Source organism: Pseudorasbora parva, chromosome 19 (genome assembly GCF_024679245.1).
Source record: "Pseudorasbora parva isolate DD20220531a chromosome 19, ASM2467924v1, whole genome shotgun sequence".
Taxonomy (NCBI): Eukaryota; Metazoa; Chordata; class Actinopteri; order Cypriniformes; family Gobionidae; genus Pseudorasbora; species Pseudorasbora parva.
Window position 1 is genome coordinate 28,396,632 of NC_090190.1, and position 21,277 is coordinate 28,417,908.

The 21,277-nt window shown below is 40.3% G+C and overlaps 1 protein-coding gene across 4 annotated transcripts in view; it reads right to left on the reverse strand.

The window, feature by feature from the left end:
* cspg5b (chondroitin sulfate proteoglycan 5b) overlaps positions 1-21,277 on the reverse strand; it is a 60,427-nt gene that overhangs the window by 8,397 nt on the left and 30,753 nt on the right. The window contains exons 3-6 of one of the 4 annotated variants that reach the window (XM_067425210.1): positions 13,600-13,788; positions 9,775-9,850; positions 9,166-9,222; positions 422-547 (exon numbers count right to left, since the gene is read on the reverse strand). In XM_067425210.1, the coding sequence (XP_067281311.1) occupies positions 422-547; positions 9,166-9,222; positions 9,775-9,850; positions 13,600-13,788 (448 nt within the window). Of the gene's footprint in view, positions 1-421; positions 548-9,165; positions 9,223-9,696; positions 9,851-13,599; positions 13,789-21,277 lie in introns of all 4 variants that reach the window. The other 3 variants (XM_067425211.1, XM_067425212.1, XM_067425209.1) reach the window with 3 other exon arrangements.

Below are 21,277 nucleotides of genomic sequence, written 5' to 3' on the forward strand. Positions count from 1 at the left end.
AACCAGTAGAGTATGGCGCTAGCAAGGCCAAGGTCATGGGTTCGATTCCCAGGGAAAGCAAGAACTGACAATAAGGTAAAATGTGTACCTTGAATGCAATGTCTGCCAAATGCATAAATGTAAATGCAAATAACTTTCAAAAAGTCCAGTACAAAGTTACTGCTGCTCATCAATGGGAGATGTCCCATTCAACAATGCTCGTTTTGACCTTCGAACGATGCAGTCTCTGAATTGTGATGCAGCTTGTGTGTTTTGAAGCTCACACTGAGCCACCTTGAGGTGACTGCAAGGAAGAGTACCATGTCAATGTTTAGTCCACTAATTAGAGAATTTTAGTAATTTCAGGGGACAGAGTGGTGTCAACTGTGCCTGTGGCAATAGAATGTTACTACACGTTCATGTTGTTCTGCAGTGAGTTTACCTCCTCTGCATTGTCTTCTGTGGCGGCCTTGTCGTTATCGAGTTTTGGCGTGAGCGAGTTCTGGTTGTTCAAAGACTCGTCCTCTTTAGAGGGACATTTGCATGGCTCTTCTTTGCAAGTGTCATCCTGTGGAGCAACACACACAAACACACACACGCGCGCACACACACACACACACACACACACACACACACACACACACACACACACACACACAATATTACTAAGAGAAAAAAAAGTAACAAACAATGCAGCACCCTACCCTTTTACACCTAGCATTAACATCTCAAATGTTTTTCCAGTGACCACTTCCAATTCAATGAACAACAAACCTATCAGTGAACAAGTCATAGACTTATTATTTTAATGATACTTTTATTTTGGAGCTTGGCAGCCCCTAATGACTTTTTTCAATGTATGGGAATAAGCTGTGTGAACACACACACAATGTGGAATGCATTAAGCAGAGTAAAGGATACATTTATTCCCCCTGGCATTTAACATTCCCCAAGTATGTTATTTTGGGTCTCTCTTGTAAACTAGCTGTTAGTTGTCTATTGCTTGTTTATTTAGATTTTATTTCTCTAACCTAATATTCAACAATAAGATTGATCTGACTGCACTAATTTAATTGATTAATTGAACGGAAATGAATCAACAACAGCCAATATGCATAATTTTTCCTGTTATTACAGTATTATTACTGCATTGAAACTATATTCATTTTATAAATAGCTATATAAATAAAAGAGGCTTTACTCCATCATTGTAATTCTTTTTTTTTTTCATTGTACAGCACTTTGGTCAATTTTGGTTTGTGTTTAAATGTGCTCTAAATAAACACTGACTGATTGAAAATTGGGTATATTTGGGTGAACGATCCCTTAAAAATGTCTTCCTAGCTTAAAATCCCTAGTTTTAGTGTAATTGTGTGTTATGCAAGTCTATGGCTGCATCCAAAATCGCATACTTCCATACAATGTTATAGGCGAAAAACGGTAAGTGAAGAGTAGTATGTCCGAATTTACAGAACTCATAAAAGATTAGGCAAACAGTCCCTAGACTTTGTACATGAGGCGAGATTTGAAGTGTACATTCAACAGCCATGAGGGAGGATTTATGAATATCCATGTAGGTCACGACCCGATCTCTGGACACGGAAACTGGCTCTAGGGACGTGGAATGTCACCTCGTTGGCGGGGAAGGAGCCTGAGCTTGTGCGGGAAGTCGAGAGATACCGACTAGAAATAGTCGGGCTCACCTCCACGCACAGCTTAGGCTCTGGAACCACACTTCTCGAGAGAGGCTGGACTCTCTACCACTCTGGAGTTGCCCATGGTGAGAGGCGGCGGGCTGGAGTGGGTTTGCTTATAGCCCCCCAGCTCAGTCGCCATGTGTTGGAGTTCACCCCGGTGAGCGAGAGGGTCGCTTCCCTGCACCTTCGAGTCGGGGATAGGTTTCTCACTGTCATTTGTGCCTACGGGCCGAATGGCAGTGCAGAGTACCCGGCCCTCTTGGGGTCTCTGGGAGGGGTGCTAGAAAGTGCTCCGACTGGAGACTCCATCGTCCTACTGGGGGACTTCAACGCCCATGTGGGCAGTGACAGAGACACCTGGAGGGGCGTGATTGGGAGGAACGGCCCCCCTGATCTGAACCCGAGCGGTGTTCTGTTATTGGACTTCTGTGCTAACCATGGCTTGTCCATAACGAACACCATGTTCAAGCATAAGGGTGTCCATCAGTGCACTTGGCACCAGGACAACCTAGGCCGAAGGTCGATGATCGACTTTGTGGTCGTCTCATCTGACCTCCGGCCATATGTCTTGGACACTCGGGTGAAGAGAGGGGCGGAGCTGTCAACTGATCACTACCTGGTGGTGAGTTGGATCCGATGACGGGGGAGGAAGCTGGACAGACTCGGCAGACCCAAACGTACTGTGAGGGTCTGTTGGGAACGTTTGGCTAAACCCCCTGTCAGAGAGATCTTCAACTCCCACCTCCGGCAGAGCTTCGACCAGATCCCGAGGGAGTCTGGAGATATTGAGTCTGAATGGACCATGTTCTCCACCTCCATTGTCGACGCGGCCGCTCGGAGCTGTGGCCGTAAGGTCTCCGGTACCTGTCGAGGCGGTAATCCCCGAACCCGGTGGTGGACACCGGAAGTAAGGAATGCCGTCAAGCTGAAGAAGGAGTCCTATCAGGCCTGGCTGGCTTGTGGGGCTCCTGAGGCAGCGGACAGGTACCGGCAGGCAGCGGACGGCAGCCCGGGCGGTTGTGGAGGCAAAAACTCGGGCCTGGGAGGAGTTCGGTGAGGCCATGGAGAAAGACTATCGGTTGGCCTCGAAGAGATTCTGGCAAACCGTTCGACGCCTCAGGAGGGGGAAGCAGTGCCCTACCAACACTGTCTACAGTGGAGATGGGCAGCTGCTGACCTCAACTGGGGATATTGTTGAAAGGTGGAAGGAATACTTCGAGGATCTCCTCAATCCCACCGACACATCTTCCTTTGAGGAAGCAGAGGCTGAGGGCTCGGAGGGGGACTCGTCATCGAGGTAGTTAATAAGCTCCTCGGTGGCAAGGCGCCGGGGGTGGATGAGATTCGCCCTGAGTACCTTAAGTCTCTGGATGTTGTGGGGCTGTCTTGGCTGACGCGCCTCTGCAGCATCGCGTGGCGGTTGGGGACAGTGCCTATGGACTGGCAGACCGGGGTGGTGGTCCCTCTTTTCAAGAAGGGGGACCGGAGAGTGTGTTCCAACTACAGGGGGATCACACTCCTCAGCCTCCCTGGGAAAGTCTATGCCAGGGTACTGGAGAGGAGAATTCGGCCGATAGTGGAACCTCGGATTCAGGAGGAGCAGTGTGGTTTTCGTCCCGGTCGTGGAACGCTGGACCAGCTCTATATCCTTCAAAGGGTGCTGGAGGGTTCATGGGAGTTTGCCCAACCGGTCCACATGTGCTTTGTGGATTTGGAGAAGGCATTCGACTGTGTTCCCCGTGGCACCCTGTGGGGGGTGCTCTGGGAGTATGGGGTCCGGGGCCCCTTGCTTAGGGCAGTACGGTCCCTTTACAACCAGAGCAGGAGCTTGGTTCGCATTGCCGGCAGTAGGTCAAATTTGTTCCCGGTGCATGTTGGTCTCCGGCAGGGCTGCCCTTTGTCACCGGTTCTGTTCATAATTTTTATGGACAGAATTTCTAGACGCAGCCAAGGGCCGGAGAGTGTCCGGTTTGGGGACCACGCGATTTCATCGCTGCTCTTTGCAGATGATGTTGTCGTGTTGGCAACCTCAGACCGGGACCTTCAACATGCACTGGGACGGTTTGCAGCCGAGTGTGAAGCGGCTGGGATGAGAATCAGCACCTCCAAGTCCGAGGCCATGGTTCTCAGTCGGAAAAGGGTAGCTTGCTCACTTCAGGTTGGTGGAGAGTTCTTGCCTCAAGTGGAGGAGTTTAAGTATCTTGGGGTCTTGTTCACGAGTGAGGGAAGGATGGAACGGGAGATTGACAGACGGATCGGTGCATCATCTGCAGTAATGCGGGCGATGTACCGGTCTGTTGTGGTGAAGAAGGAGCTGAGCCGTAAGGCAAAGCTCTCGATTTACCGGTCAATCTACGTTCCTACTCTCACCTTTGGTCATGAGCTGTGGGTCATGACCGAAAGGACAAGATCCCGGATACAGGCGGCTGAAATGAGCTTTCTCCGCAGGGTGGCTGGGCGCTCCCTTAGAGATAGGGTGAGAAGCTCGGTCACTCGGGAGGAGCTCAGAGTAGAGCCGTTGCTCCTTCACATCGAGAGGAGCCAGCTGAGGTGGCTCGGGCATCTATTTCGGATGCCTCCTGGACGCCTTCCCAGGGAGGTGTTCCGGGCACATCCCACCGGGAGGAGGCCCCGGGGAAGACCCAGGACACGCTGGAGGGATTATGTCTCCAGGCTGGCCTGGGAACGCCTCGGGGTACCCCCGGAGGAGCTGGAGGAAGTGGCCAGAGAAAAGGAAGTCTGTGCGTCTCTGCTTAGACTGTTGCCCCCGCGACCCGGCCCCAGATAAGCGGAAGATGATGGATGGATGGACATGTAGGTCACGTTTGACAATATGGCAATACATCCAAAATTCTTACCACGCACATTCATTCCATTTAGAACATACTTTTTATTGAATATAAAGTAATTACTTATTCAAAATAAGTACAAGAGAGTACACAATTTTAGATGCAGCCTGTGACTCTTTAAACTGTCCAAGCAGTAATAAAAGTAAATAAAAAAAATAAAAAAAATAAACAATTATGACCAATATTAACTTATTTTTTTATTTTTAATATACTTTATTTCATGGTGTTAATTAGAAGTCAATTAAATCAAAAGATTAACATATTAACATATGACTTGTCTCAATGTCGACAAGTCAATTTCAAATTTCTCACTTAGTATCTCAATTTCAAGATTGCCATAATTGATTATCTCAGTTTTGACCATCTAAATTATGAGAAATTTGACAGATGAAGTTGAGAGTCAGAAGATAAGTTTTTTTTTCTTTTAATTGACTTTCTCAAAATAATGACTTAATCACAACAATTCAAATTTATGATAACATCAATTTAATCTTTTTGGGTTAATTATGATTCACCAAAAGCATGATATATTTTTTTCTTGTGTGGCAAAAGGGCTTCCATATGTCTGGAATGCTATACATTTGAAGATATGCATTGTATTCTTATCATTTAAACGGAACTGGAGTTTATGTGGAGAGCGCATGGATCTGGTTCAGTTTTTACTCCACAGCTCAGAGAAGGAAATGCTAAACTTCAGAACATGAACTGCAGGGGCGCCACTAAGAGGAGGTGAAGTTAGGACGATTCTATGGGCCCGTGCACTTTTGGTGCCCCCAGAAATTGGTTTTATTAGTAGTAATAGTACTAGTAGTAATGTAATAGAAATTATAAATGTATAATATACCAAAGAGTTACAAATCAAACAAAATGATGGCTTATTTCTGCATTTCTAGCAATACACACCACTCAGGAACCGCTGTTCAATCAAATTCAGCTCAGACGTATAGTATACATGTATAGTGGCATTACTCTGTATAGTAGGCTACTATACTTGTTGTAGCCTTTAACAAAAGGGATTTAGTTTAATATTTATGTTAAAATATTATAATGATATTTTTTAAATGTCATCTTTGTTGATTATGGGTCATAGTGGGTCAGACATGATTTTGACCACTTCATTGAATTTTGTTTTGTCGAAATCCTCTCTTTAAATTGAATTTTGTTTTGTAAAATTTGTATCTTAATTTTATTCAGTGTTTTATCAGTCAAGTGTCTGGATTTAATAAATAAGAAAGCAAAAATAGCAGACAATCATGACATGGAGGCGCCAGTACAATCATGCATTGCACGTAAACTGGAGCGCATCTCATGAGTGAACACCATAAAAACATTACTTGCCTCACAGACATAACATATTTATCAACAGAAAGCTTGACATGTATACTTTTTTATACTCGTATAAAATACTACACTATAATTTATACTCGTTTACTACTGCGGAGATGGCGAGTCGTCAACATCTTTGCAGCCGGCACTGATTCAGAAAAGAGTTTATTAAAAAACAATTAAAATGTCTCTGTTATTTTTGACACATTCGTAATCATTACTTTTGCCAGTTCTTTGTGGCAAACTTTATATGGAAAAGGCAAATATATTACATAAATGCTCATTATGGTTTATAATTCTCTCCAGTATGTATTTAAGTAATTTAATTAATATAATTGTGTGCTTAATGGATTAATGGCTTAAATGAACAACTACTACTCCAGTAGAAAAAAACTTTAGTAGGGGGCAGCCCTACTTATTTCACATATTTTCAAACCAGCATGTCACAAAGGGCAGTCTGGGTTGAGCGAGTGGAGATTAATAGGTCAGTATTATTAAATTGTAGATAAAGATTTTGGATTACTAGGTTAGCTTGTATATGTTTGGTGTGGTAGGAGGCCCAACCTCATATTCTTTCATTGGGCCCAAAATTGCTAGTGACGTCCCTGATAAACTGATCAGGATAAACATGACCAGGACTTTCAAGGGATATCTGCAGTTTTACCATTTACCAAGATATATTATTAACACACTATAAGCATAGTTGTTACATTAACTGGATCATATGCCATGAACAGTAAACTTTGCTTATTCATAAGGCATTGTTAAGAACTACTTGTCAAAATGGTGTTTATGGTAATTTGCTATCTGTGATATCCCTTATGAAACGACAAAGGAAAGAAAAGAAGACTTTATTCACGCTGCTGAAATCAGATGTGTAAATGCTCAATCTCAAGAGAGAGAAGATGAAAAATGTCAAAAATTCTCCCAGGAGGTGGAAATACAAGTAAACAACTCACAAGTAAACAAAGTCACCTAGGGATATTTTCATGGATCTTTCGTCTACGGTCTGTCATCAATCATCCCTCACTTCTCGTCTCATCTCAGTTTTGCTCTATTTCTCCTCCCTGTTGCGCTGTGGAGCTGTCAACTCTTTTTTTAATCATAAAAAAACGTCTCTTCCACTCTAAAATCACTGTGGGACTGGGCCAACAGGAGTTGACTAAGGTTAGAAAATTGCATTTGCGAAGGCAATAATAAAAAGAAAAAAAAGAAAATGAAAAGATCATCAGAAAGGAAACTAGACTAGGTTTTATTTTCAATTCAGATTAAATAAATGGCCTAAATCAAAGTACTAAGGAAAAAGGTCTGACAAGTTCAAGGTTCATCAGGTATTTCAGGGTAATATGCCTCCGAGTGGGTGAATATGGAAAAACAATGTTTGGTCCTCCTTTAAAGATCAAATGTTACACGCTCATCTGTGCAACATTTATTTGTGGCCGTTTACACTGAAAGGTTAGCAAAAAAAGGGAGCGCAGAGCTTGTACTCTGGAAGTTTAAATAGGGCTATTTATGCTGCGCTTATAATATTTTTGGTTATTGCCATTCTATACACAACCTTTAACCGAGGCTAGAGAAACGTTTCATACTTGTAATTAAGATGAGGGTTAGCACCCCATCTTACCCAGGGTCATGAAACCTCACTCCAGAGCAGGGTTAGCACTGCTTTTACCATGTTAATCCTGCATTGTGGTGTCAAACATGTACAGTGTGAAATGATGCAGTGTTAGAATGTTACAGCTAGATGTCTAGAAACAAACACCCATTGCTTTGGCCTAAACTTTTGCAATGAAAACACTCTGCTTCTAGGTATTTTTATTAATTTTTAATTTTATTTCCAAACTTCCTTAAACGTTTTTTTAGGAACCCAGGGTTTAAAGGGATAGTTCCCCCAAAACTGAAAATTAGCCCATTATTTACTCACACTCAAGTCATCCTAGGTGTTTATGACATTCTTCTTTCAGACTATACAATCGAAGTTATATATAAAAAAAATGTCGTCCTGACTCTTCCAAGCATTATAATGGGAGCCCAAAATTTAAAGCACAAAAAAAGTTTATAACCATCCATTATAAAATTAATCCACATGGCTCCAAAAAAGACTATTTAAAGTGAATCACCTTCTAAAGTGAATTGATGGGTTTGTGTAATAACAAAATCCATATTTAAAATGGTATAAAGTAAAATATCTAGTTTCTGGCAGGCCACCTTACATATTCAACTTACGTAGAAAGTGTAATGCCTCTCGCAAGTCAAAATGCTAACGAAAAGTCAGATGTAATTGACTTAATCAATGTAATAAAAGCCAGTTACGCCTTTTCTGTATATTTTACTTTATACGGTTTTAAATATGGATATTTTTCTAACACAAACGCATGGATTCGCTTCAGAAAGCCTTTATTATTTTTTCAATATAACTCAGATTGTATTCGTCTGAAAGAAAAATATCATATACACCTAGGATGGCTTGAGGGTGAGTAAATCATGCAGGGTAATTTTGATTTTTGGGTGAACTATCCCTTTAAGTCATATTTTTGGAGTGCATTATGATGACCTTGATAAGATAACCGTAGCACTTAAAGCCCGTTCACACCAAGGACAACAACCGTAACTATAATGTTATTGATTAGCCAGGATATTTTTATATACCTCTGTTTGAATCTGAAACAAGAATGTCATATACACCTAGGATGGCTTGAGGGTGAGTAAATTATGGGATCATTTTTTTTCTTTAATTTATGGGTGAACTATCCCTTAAGTTATTGATTTATTTGCTTTTTTTAAAGTTATTAGTTAAGTTAAGTAAGATTAACTGGCCATTACATGACAACAAAAGTAATCCACAAGTAATAAATGAGCAGGAACAATTAAATATTCAATATTGAATTAAATATTTCAGATAATACAAAATAATTATATCATATAGGCATTAGTCATAATTCTAGGGTTGCACAAACGATGTAGAGTAGTGAAGTCAACACAAATTTGAACAAGGTCACTGTGTTGTTAATACTAGTAATAGTAGATGATGTGAGAAGTTTAACAGCTGACAGTGACACTGGCTAGAAAGATTAGCAAGATAAGTTACAATCACAATAGCAATTAAAATACAATAGTTGCACCATAGCAACTAAGGTGAGGTCTCTATTTTTATCCACCAAGTCTATTCTTGCTTTTCTACATAATTTCTCAGGAAGAAGAAAACGTGTGTTAACTACTATTACTTTTCGAGGTGAGTAATAATGAAGCTACAGGATTAAAGTGCTTTATTTGAATCAGCAGGGTATCAAAGAGGTCAGTTCAAGTCATCTTACCTCACTGCAGGGATCCTCTTTGGGTTTATATTCCCACGTGTATCTGCTCATGGTTTTCTAAGGAGTGGGGTGGCGAGAGAGGATTACTCTACTGACACACTTCTAATACTTTGTTATCATGCCCTCTTAATTAGATCGGCATCAGCCTCAGCAGATACTCCATTATATTCATTGTATCCTGTATAAAAACAGTTCGGCTTTGTCATTGCAATGATTGGCCAACCACGCTTCACAACCGCTAATATGATCAGTATGTTTGGAAACATGAAATAATCCAGTTTCCGCAATGCTCCTTGCAGCCTGTAGTACTTCACATGTCATCAGGGGGCATATGTGAAACAATGACAAAGAGATGGGGAGGAAGAAGGTGGTATCTCTATTTATAATTATCCTATTGATGAAGAAAAGCGTGGGAAAGAAACATCTCCCAGACAAAGAAAAGAGTAAAACAATAAGAGAGAAGACAGAAACTAAGTGAGCATTTTAACATGCACAGTGGAAAACAGAGGGAAAGGCAGGAGAGGAAGTTACCTGACACACAATGTTATCATAGTAAGCCAAAGCACGGGCATGGGGGAGGTTAGTCGGGGTGTCGCACAATTTCCTTACATTTGCCTGAGAGCCCTCTGCGACGGTGGACAGCGAGAAGTTATCGATGTGCTGCTCCGACTTTGGGCGGCCTTTACTGAAAAAATCAAAGAGAGAGAACGAGATATTTATACCTGTGCTGATCAGCAACCAGTACTCCAGCCTTCAGTGTCACGTGACCAGCAGAGTTAATCATTTTGTTGAACATTTGAAACAGAAATCTCTTATTATAAAATGTCTTACGGTAACTTGTGATTAATGTAAGGCATCCTTTAATAATAATAATAATACTGACACCCAATTTTTTAACTGCTTGTTTCCTATTGAAATAATAATAATATTTCCTATATTTTTAGCTTTTATAAAATAGACTTAAGTTTGCTGCAGTGGGCAAAACTGCAACAAACTACTTGGCAACATATCCCATGACATGCTTTTCACTAGTTCTAGTCAAAAGCAGGTGATATTCGTACTCTACAGAGGATTTTATTAGACAAAAGTTTGTATATGTCTATGTACACCATGTGGGTAAAGGTTTGGCTGGTTAGCATCATTCTCCATTTGATGGCCATATAAAAGTAGCTGTGACTCACTACACTACAATAAAAACTTTGATTATTTGATTACCTTGGTATTCTAGTGCTGTGACTTGGACATTTGGGCTATATTTAATGCACTGGATTAAAAGCTCATGTTGTTTCTGCAACACAATGTATACATGCAAACACAGATGCATATGATGTTACAAGCAGCAGATTAGAACTCAAGTTTACACAGACTTTTCACTTTTGCCACCTTGTCTTCATCACTAATACTCATTTCCCATTATCTCCACATTTCTCTTCCACTCCTCTGCGATCCATCTCACCCCTCTCCTGGACTGTTTAAATGCCTTTGGCTGCACAGTATATAGGTCACTCTCTCAGTCACACAATTGTATTGCACTGTCGGATTGGCCTACTTTTAGGAAAGAATGGTGATATCATTGTGTTCAAATCACTAAATACTGTCCATTTTATTGTTCTTCTGAGTATAGGTGCCAACATGTATTCAGCTCAATCAAGTGATATTTAAACCTTCAAATCTGAAACCAAGCCCTATTGGCTACAATGCTCATCGTTGCAACCTTTTATGCCACAATCTAAATATGATGCTCTAGATCTAAATATAATGCCATAATCAACCGTTTTTAAGGTTAGTTAACCTTGAGAACTGTAATAGTAAAAACATGCTAAAGTTTTTGAGAGAGTTCCACGTGTAATACTTAGCTATTTCATGTGCAAAGATGCCAGCCAGGCGCGTAGCTAAGGGGGGAAAAGTTAGGCCGATTCTAACGGCTCATGAACTTTTGGGGCCCCCAGAGATCGGTTTTATTAGTAGTAACCGTACTAGTAGTAATGAAATATAAATTGTAAATGTATAATCTACCAGAGTAACAAATAAAACAAAATTATGTCTTATTTCTGCATTTCTGGCAAAAAATCTCTCCCCCCATTTACTACATGGTTCCATCGTGTTCTACGTAACCTACAATCAGAGTCAGAGTGAGTGAGATGGTATGAGATGAGAGTGAGTGAGATGAGAAGAGAAGAGTGAGATCAGATCGTTAATTGTCAAATTAGAGATGTCTTCGTGTTCGACAAAGAACTGTAAATCCGGTCATCAAAACCAAGGCTACAGCGATAGTCTATTCAATAGGTTACATTTTTCACCTCTGAAAATAAAAAGAATGTGATTTTGTTTTTTGTAAATGTGACTCATATAATGCATTTAACATCAAATAATCTAAAAAAAAAAAAAAAGCTCTTTATGCTCACAGCTGCTGAGCGTGAATTCCAGCGCAACGCTTCAGTTAACAATCACAAAGTGCAAGATGAGATGTGTAAGTTAGCTAAACTAAACAGCTGTGTTACGGTAGAAGTTAAACGAGCGACAGAAACAATCAGTTTGCAAAGACTGTATCAACCAAAGCTCAGCTTTGAGAAGGGAAATAGGCAGATCAGGAAGGAAGGAGAAGGTGGTGGAGATGAGAAGCAGCTATTGTGCTATTTAAAGGGTTAGTTCACCCAAAAATGAAAATTATTTCATTACTCACTCATGTCGTTGGACACCCATAACAGCTTCGTTCATCTTCGGAACACAAATGAAGATATTTTTGTTGAAAGCTGATGGCTGAGAAAGGCTTCAGAAAGGCCTCCATTGGCCTTCAGTATTTTTCCACTGACCCACTCACAAGACCCATAAAAGGCACTAAAGACGTCGTTACAAAGTCCATCTCACTATGGTGGCTGTACAATAATTTTACGAAGTAACGGGAATAATTTTTGTGCGCAAAAAAAATCGAAATAATGACTTTATCCGCCAAGTTATTGTCTTCCGTGTAGGTCTCTGACGTGGACTCACCTGGAACTCACGCGATAGCGGCGCTCCTCCTCTTCCAGGTCATGTATTCGAATGGCAGAGCTGCGTCATATTCTCGCGCATGCGTCGAGTTCATGTCAATAACTTGGTGGATAAAGTCGTTATTTTGATTTTTGTGCGCACAATAACTATTTTCGTTGCATTTTAAAATGATTGTACAGCAACTGTAGTGATATGGACTTTGCAGTGACGTCTTTAGTGCTTTTTATGGGTCTTTTGATTGGGTCAGTGGAAATATACTGAATGCCAATGAAGGCCTTTCTGAAGCCTTTCTCAGCCATCAGCTTTCAACAAAAATATCTTCATTTGTGTTCCGAAGATGAGCAAAGCTGTTACAGGTGTCCAACGACACGAGGGTGAGTAATTAATTAAATTTTCCTTTTTGGGTGAACTAACCTTTTAACTACTTGGTAACCATCTGTTAATTACCCCTAGGTTGTCCTTTAACAAACAATAATTATCTAGAAAACACACAGCCTCTCCTCTGTAATAAACACAAAGATGTTAGTTCCCTCCGAATCTGTACATGAAATCACAGACGTTGAGTCTGAATTGTAACTCAAAACTAGTCCCATCCGAATAGGCCTTAAAGGGTTACTTCAGCGTTTAGCATATGGCTTTGTATCAGTAGAAACCCTGAAGTATATTCAAATGATTGTGCTTTCCTGCCTCATATCCCCCTGAGACAAGAGATTTATGCATTTTATTTCTAAACAAATTCCTCCTATGATGCAAATTGACGATATTTGCATCATAGGAGGAATGTTTGGCCAAAGGCTAAAGACTACAGCCAGCAGAGGGAGCCATTTCCGCATGTTTTGAACCCGTGCATGGGGGATGGGAGATTACACTCACAGCTCAGCTCGCAGCTACAGGCACTCATTTAAACGGAGCTATGGTGAGCAATGTAAGTTTTTTTAACTTCTCAAATTAATTTATATGAAATTAAGCTTGCAAAGGCATGAACTGAAACGCGCCAGACTGAACTCGCGTTGTGAATGTATGCCGCGAGTGTATACAGTCGCGATTATCTCAGCTCTCATCACGAAAGCTCAGCTCATTTTTCTCACTCCTGCAGTTAGTACTCAGTGCTGTGATACTCGCGTGGTGACTCACTCATATTGAACAGACACGTTCAGTTTTTAATTGTAGTGTCTTCTCCAACTCAGTCACAGTAATCAAGTTGGTGGGTTTGGTAATGGCCTCACAGAGCAGCGAAGCATTCTGGGAATTGTAGTCTTTCATCCCCATGAGACAAAAATACATTTTCTGTCTTTTCTCATTCTAGAAGGCACCAAATTAAAAAATAATTTCACATTTCTATTACATTGATGACCCAGTTTAAATACAGATTCATCTTTACAGCGCTGAAGTACCCCTTTAAGGAAGTGTCCTTAGGAGTGCGAGAATACATGCAAGTTTTACCTGTGCTTGCGAAGTTGTCTGTTTTCAGTCTTAAGCATGTGCAGCCTCTTGGAGAAAAAGACTATAACCATGAAGAGGAGGAGCAACATGATGGCGGCCCCTCCCACTGCTATACACATCACTTGGAAGTCTGAAATAACAGACTCACACCTGGAGCCCTTGTTCCATATATACTCCTGAACATTACACCTGCAAAAGAAGAGATGTTGGAAAAAAAGTTATGCAACATAAACAACAAATTTTACATGAAACTGTCAATAAAGTGTATTGTTATATATTCCAGCCTATGAGAAGAATTTGAGCATTTCAGAACACAGAAGTAAATCTGGCCAAGAGTTTTGGAAATAACCAAAGAATATATAAATGAGTCCCAAGGGGAGACTGTGTGATCATATAAGAAAAGAAGAAAGAAAGGGAGATAAACACTATAGATGTAAGTATCCTTGTTCACTGTAAGTGTGCTGTGAGTGTGTCATGTGGCCTGTTGACCCATTTATCATTACAATGATTCTTCTGCAAGGTTAGTCCTGCAGAGCTTACAGCTGCACGACTGGACAGATGGCCCTGTCAAGGATGTGTATGTGCTGCTCTATTTGTGCCCATCCCACAGAGAATAAAGCACCTGAGCTGTGCTCACTTAACAGCTTCTAAAATAGAATTCCAAATTCTCTCGTTTACCATTTTTTAAAAGTGTTGTCATAGTTATAGTGTCTGAGGTGTTAAATATCTTATTGAATATGCTTGATTTATTATTTGTTTATTAGCCCAAATGGTTTGTCAGTAGGCCAGTAGGTAAATCGTAGCATGTGTATGCTAAAAAAAGCAGTGATTGTAAGCGAGATATTGCTTTTATACAACAGTTCAATAAACTAGTCACTATAACATTACAATTACAGTAAATTACATTATAGACATGCATGTTTTCGCTTAAAACTTAAGCCATTTTAAATAAATAAAATGTCAACCAACTAACCGACATACATTATTCTAGTCAAGCACAAACCACAAATATACACTTACACTCTGTAGCCTATGGGTGCATTTTCTAATGAGTGAAAGGCCCATCAATACTGCAGAGGAAATCATGCTCAGTGTGCATGTAGGCCATGTTTACTCTTTAGCCTAAAGAGATCAATTTGAAACTCAGCTTTGTGGTCTTTTAATATACCCCTCCATGTAGTGTAAGCCATTGGCCTGGATAAACAGAAACATTTACTTTTTCAACAAATGCACACATATTGGTAAATAATCCCACCCCCCCCACCACCACCCTCTGAATCCCCTCAAATCTAATAGGTCATTATTTATATGCCCTACAGATGAAAATCTGGACTTTTCTAATAACACTGACCCCATTAGTTTAGACCTCACCCTGTCACTATCTCAGTGATCGATAAGAACCCCCGCGGGCATGTGCCACACACCAAAGTCTAATTTAAAAATAAATTAATATTAATTATATACATTATAATAAGCAAACAGTAAATTTGTACAAAACATAATGATGATGATGATGATAAAAACAAATAAATAGACATCAATCAGGCATAACTATGACCCCTAGTAAATTGTGTTGGTCCCCCTTCTGCTGCTAAAACAGCCCTGACCTGTCGAAGCATGGACTCCATTAGAATAAAAGATGAATGAATGAATGAGACATTTATATCACGTTTTTTTATATGTACTACTGTACACCCAAAGCGCTTTACACACATGTCAGGGGTCTCTCCTCAACCACCAGTGTGCAGCATTAACTTGGATGATGTGACGGCAGCCACAGTACAACAGCGCCAGTACGCTCACCACACACCAGCGATAGGTGGAGAGGAGAGAGGGTGATAGAGCCAATTAAATGGATGGGGATTATTAGGAGGACAACAACGAGTTTGAGATGTTGACTTGGCCTCCAAATTCCCCAGATATTAATTCAATCGAATGTGTGCTGTGGTACCTGGCACCAAGATGTTAGCACCAGATCCTGTAGGTTGTGAGGTGCGGCCGCATGGATCAGACTTGTTTCTTCAGCACATCCCACAGATGCAAAATTTTTCCACCTCAAACCATTCCTAAACCATTTTTTTGTTTGGCGCTTTATCCTGCTGAAAGAGGCCTCCAGGGAATACTGTTTCCATGAAAGGATGTACATGCTGTTCTACAACAATGCTTAGGTAGGTGCTTGTCAAAGTAACATCCACATGGATGGCAGGACCCAAGGTTTCCCAGCAGACCATTGCCCAAAGCATCACACTCCCTCTGTCGCCTTGCCTTCTTCCCATAGTGTATCCTGATGCTATGTGTTCCCTAAGTAAGCAATGCACACGCACCCAGCCATTCACTTGACGTAAAAGAAAACGTGATTCATTAGACCAGGCCAACTCCTTCCATTGCTCCATGGTCCAGTTTTGATGCTCACGTACCCACTGTTGCTGCTTTTGGCAGTGGACAGGGGTCAGCATGGGCACCCTGACTGGTCTGCGGCTATGCAGCCCCATACGCAACAAATTGCAATGCACTGTGTATTATGACACCTTTCTATCAGAGCCAGCATTAACTTCTTGAGCAATTTGAGCTACAGTAGCTCGTCTGTTTGATCGGACCACACGGGCCAGCCTTAACTCCCCATGTCAAGTCAAATTTATTTATATATCGCTTTTTACAATGCAGAAGGTTTCAAAGCAGCTTCACAGTGTTAACAGGAAAATAATGCAACGGAATTTGATTCGGCTGTACAGCCACTCTGGAGAATGTCATCAGCTCATTTCAATTATCATATAGTGACAATGTGGGCAGATCAGTGATTTAATTGATGTAGTTAATTTAGTAATTCAAATTATTTTGATATTTAGTTGAAATTTTAGTGCTCCCAATTGAGCAAGCCAAGCCAAAGACGACAGTGGCAAGGAACCAGAACCAAAACCAAAACATAAGGTGGCATAATGGAGAAAAATGAACCTTGGGAGAAACCAGGCTCAGTCGGGATGCCAGTTCAACAAACAGTGTATGATTATTATTCTGACAACCTTACAGGTCAGAAGTAATTTTAGAGCTAACTATTTGAAAGATCAGAGTCATCATCACACGGGTTTATTGAGGATGACATGTCGATGAGACAATTTCAAAAGGAAACTAAATCACGGTCTCTGCAGAATCTTCAGGGATGCATTGGTCATGTCCAGGCGCAGGTCCACCATCTGATCTGGATATGGCCCAAATCCAGCTGACTGCATTAAACCTTGTGATATACATTGTGACACAAAACTCATTCAAAAATGTGGGTGAGATTCACAAAGAATGGACTGCAGCTGGAGTCAGTGCTTCAAGAACCACTACGCACAGGCATATGCAAGACGTGGGTTTCAACTGTCGCATTCCTTGTGTCAAGCCACTCTTGAACAATAGACAGCTTCAGAAGCATCTTGTCTGGACTGCTGAGTGGTCGAATGTTGTTCTCTGATGAAAGTAAATTTAGCATTTCCTTTGGAAATCAGGGTCCCAGAGTCTGGAGGAAGAGAGGAGAGGCACACAATCCACGTTGCATGAGGTCCAGTGTGAAGTTTTCACAGTAAGTGATGGTTTGGGGTGTCATGTCATATGCTGTTGTTGGTCCACTGTGCAGCCACATACCAGGAAGTTTTAGAGCACTTCATGCTTTCTGCTGCTAACCAACTTTATGGAGATGCAGATTTCATTTTCCAACAGGACTTGGCACCTGCACACAATGCCAAAGCAACCAGTACCTGGTTTAAGGACCATGGCATCCCTGTTCCAAACAAACTCACCTGACCTTAACCCCATAGAAAATAAATGTGGTATTGTGAAGAGGAAGATGTGATATGCAAGACCCAAAAATGCAGAATAGATGAAGGCCACTATCTGAGCAACCTCGGCTCTCATAACACCTGAGCAGTGCCACAGACTGATCGACTCCATGCCACGCTGCATTGCTGCAGTAATTCAGGCAAAAGGAGCCCAAACTAAGTATTGAATGCTGTACATGCTGATACTTTTCATGTTCATACTTTTCAGTTGGCCACAAGTTCTAAAAATCCTCTCTTTGAATTGGTCTTACTTAATATTCAAATCTTTTGAGATTATGTATTTTGGGATTTTCCTTAGTTGTCAGCTATAATCATCAAAATTAAAGAAATAAAAATGTGTGTGTAATGAATTAATATAATATACAAGTTTCACTTTTTGAATAGAATTAGTGAAATAAATCAACTTTTTGATGATATTCTAATTTTATATATACATATATATATATATATATATATATATATATATATATATATATATATATATGTGTGTGTGTGTGTGTGTGTGTGTGTGTGTGTGTGTGTGTGTGTGTGTGTGTGTCTAATTAGAGTTACAAATGATTTACTCTTATCATCTGATCGTGGTTGTATCTCTCTATTAGTGTTACTCGATCTTAGCGCTGCATTCGAGACTATCGATCACAATATTCTTCTGAATAGACTCGAAAATTATGTTGGCGTTAGTGGAACTGCTTTGGCATGGTTTAAATCGTACTTCTCTGACCGTTATCAATTTGTAGCAGTAAATGAAGAGATGTCACACCGATCACAAGTTCAGTATGGGGTACCGCAAGGCTCAGTGTTAGGACCGTTGCTTTTCACCCTGTATATGCTCCCACTGGGAGATATCATTAGGAAACATGGCGTTAGTTTTCATTGTTATGCTGACGATACTCAGTTCTATATTTCCTCACGCCCTGACGAAACCTACCAATTCACAAGATTAACGGAATGCATAGCTGATATAAAAAATTGGATGAATAGTAATTTCCTGCAACTTAATTCAGATAAAACTGAATTTTTAATTATTGGACAGAAAAGCTCCACAAGTAGTAACCGAGAATACTGTCTAACACTTGATGACTGCTCTGTCAAGCCCTCGTCGTCAGTGAGGAACCTGGGTGTGCTCTTTGATACCAATCTTTCATTTGAAAGCCACGTTTCTAGCATCTGTAAAACCGCATTCTATCATCTTAAAAATATATCTAAATTACGGCACATGCTTTCAATGCAAAATGCTGAACAGTTAGTACATGCGTTCATGAGCTCAAGGCTAGATTATTGTAATGCTCTACTGGGTGGTTGCCCTGCTCGCTTAAAAAACAAACTCCAGCTAGTCCAAAATGCAGCAGCTAGAGTTCTTACTAGAACCAGGAAGTATGATCATATTAGTCCAGTTCTGTCAACACTGCACTGGCTCCCTGTTAAACATCGCATACATTTTAAAATCTTGCTTATTACTTACAAAGCACTAAATAGTTTAGCTCCCCGGTACTTAAGCGAGCTCTTTACACATTATACTCCATCACGTCTATTGCGGTCTCAAAACTCTGGCCAGTTGATAATACCTAGAATATCTAAATCAACTGCAGGCGGTCGATCATTTTCCTATTTAGCTCCTAAACTGTGGAATAGTCTTCCTAGCATTGTTCGGGAAGCAGACACACTCTGTCAGTTTAAATCTAGACTAAAAACACTTCTCTTTACTATGGCATACACATAGAACATTTTTAACTTTCATTATTCAGATCAATTGACTGATTGTTAGGCTGCATTAACTAGGTCAGCCGGAACCGGGAACACTTCCCATAACACCTGATGTACTCGTTACATCATAAAAAGAGTGGCATCTACGCTAATGTTGTCTCTCTGTTTATCCCGAGGTTTATCCCGGATCTGGGCCCTGTCCGGATCGGATGGTGGACCTGCCTGGACATGACCAGCTCATCCTGGAGTGTCTGCTGAGCCGTGTCCATCGGTGTCTCCTCTGAATTTGCCTCACTGGCACGACATGCTCAAAACCCCTCTTCGGCGCAATAATTCCGATCTTTCATGTATTCATACTCTTGTGTAATCGACGCCCCATCCCATCATTTATTTCCAAATAAATCTGTCTCTTCCGTGATACCCTGAAATTTTGAATATTCCAATCTAATATGATTTCTGACCTGTAAGGTTGCCAGAATAATAATCTTACACGGTGTGTTAATAGGCCAGAGGAGAACTGGCACCCCGACTGAGTCTGGTTTCTCCCAAGGTTTATTTTTCTCCATCATGCCCCGATGGAGTTTTGGTTCCTTGCCACTGTCGCCTTTGGCTTGGCTTGCTCAGTTGGGGACACTAAAAATATGATTAAAGTTATTCAACTTATTATACAAATAAAATGTATGAATTAGGTCTTATTCTATAAACTTAAATACTGATCTGCCAACATTGTTGCTATATGATAAATTAAAATAAGCTGATAACATCACTGTTTTACCCAGAACGACTGTACAGCCAAATCTAATTTTGTCGCAATATTATCCTGTTTGACACTGTGAAGCTGCTTTGACACAATCGTGATTGTAAAAGCGCTATATAAATAAAGTTGATTGATTGATTGATTGATTGATTGATTGATTGTCAAAAGTATACCCCCTCCAAATAACTGAATTCAGGAGTTCCAATCACAGCTAAAGTGTATAAAATCAAATCACTAGATCTAGGCATGCAGACAGCTTCTACAAACATTTGTAAAAGAATGGGTCTCTCACAGGAGCTCAGTGAAATTTATCTTACTTAGTTTTTATTATAAAGTAAAATTGATATATTAAAAATAAAACCTCTAATTTATCTAATTTTATTTATAAATGTTTCTACCATTGAAACATCTAATTTTATTTAGAAATAACTAAAATAGATCGTTATGTAATTATTTCTATTTGACTTTTTTCTGTATTTTATTATTGTTATTATTATTATTATTATTAATAATAAATGACTAAAATATTGACTAAAGCTGTGGATGTAAGTGTATGGTTAGTATCCCATGCAAAGCTCATGGTCTAAATTGTCTAACACACACCAGCTTAACACATCACATCATCTAGCCTTGAGGCTTCACTACACACAAATAAGATTCCTTAAACGCCACTATTATGGCTCAGACCACCAGCTTGAGGCAGGGTCTTTAGCTCTTAAATTGAAATACACACATTCACAGATCTGGGCTCTGACCCAAATCCCTTTGAGCAAATGTTTAATAAGGGTCTGCATGGCCTCTGAGTTGGGTTGTGGCAGTAGTGGAGGCTGGTTTAATATAGAGTGGCATGCAGCCAAGCCACGATGAAAGGCTTGGAGAATTTCAGAGTGTGGTACTGAAATTATAGTAGCCGACTGTGAATGAGATAAATGCTAAACATTCTTAACATGTCAACAGGAATTCAATACTGACCATCTCAATAATGAGGTATATATCAGTATTAAAGCATTTTACCAATCCTAATTTTGCAAACCGGGAAAAATGTATAAATAAATAAAAATAGTAAATATAATAGAAATTAAAAAGCATTAAATTATTAGTGTGAAATAGCATTAATGTTCATTTGTTGGTGTTTCATAAAAGTATTTGTATTTGATAATGGTAGGCAGACTTTTGAAAGCACTGGGAATGTATTACTGAAAGTCACTGATGAAAAACTAGATCGTTCTGTTCTACCCAACCGCACAACACATGCTGGATCAAGTACGTTTAAAGCAACAGCTAATGATCACTGATTTTTCTAGCAGATGGAGGGAAAATAATAAATTATATAAGTGTGCTGTTGCAGTAGTATTTCCTCCACCTACAGCAACAGAGACGCCTTGGAGAACTTAAACAA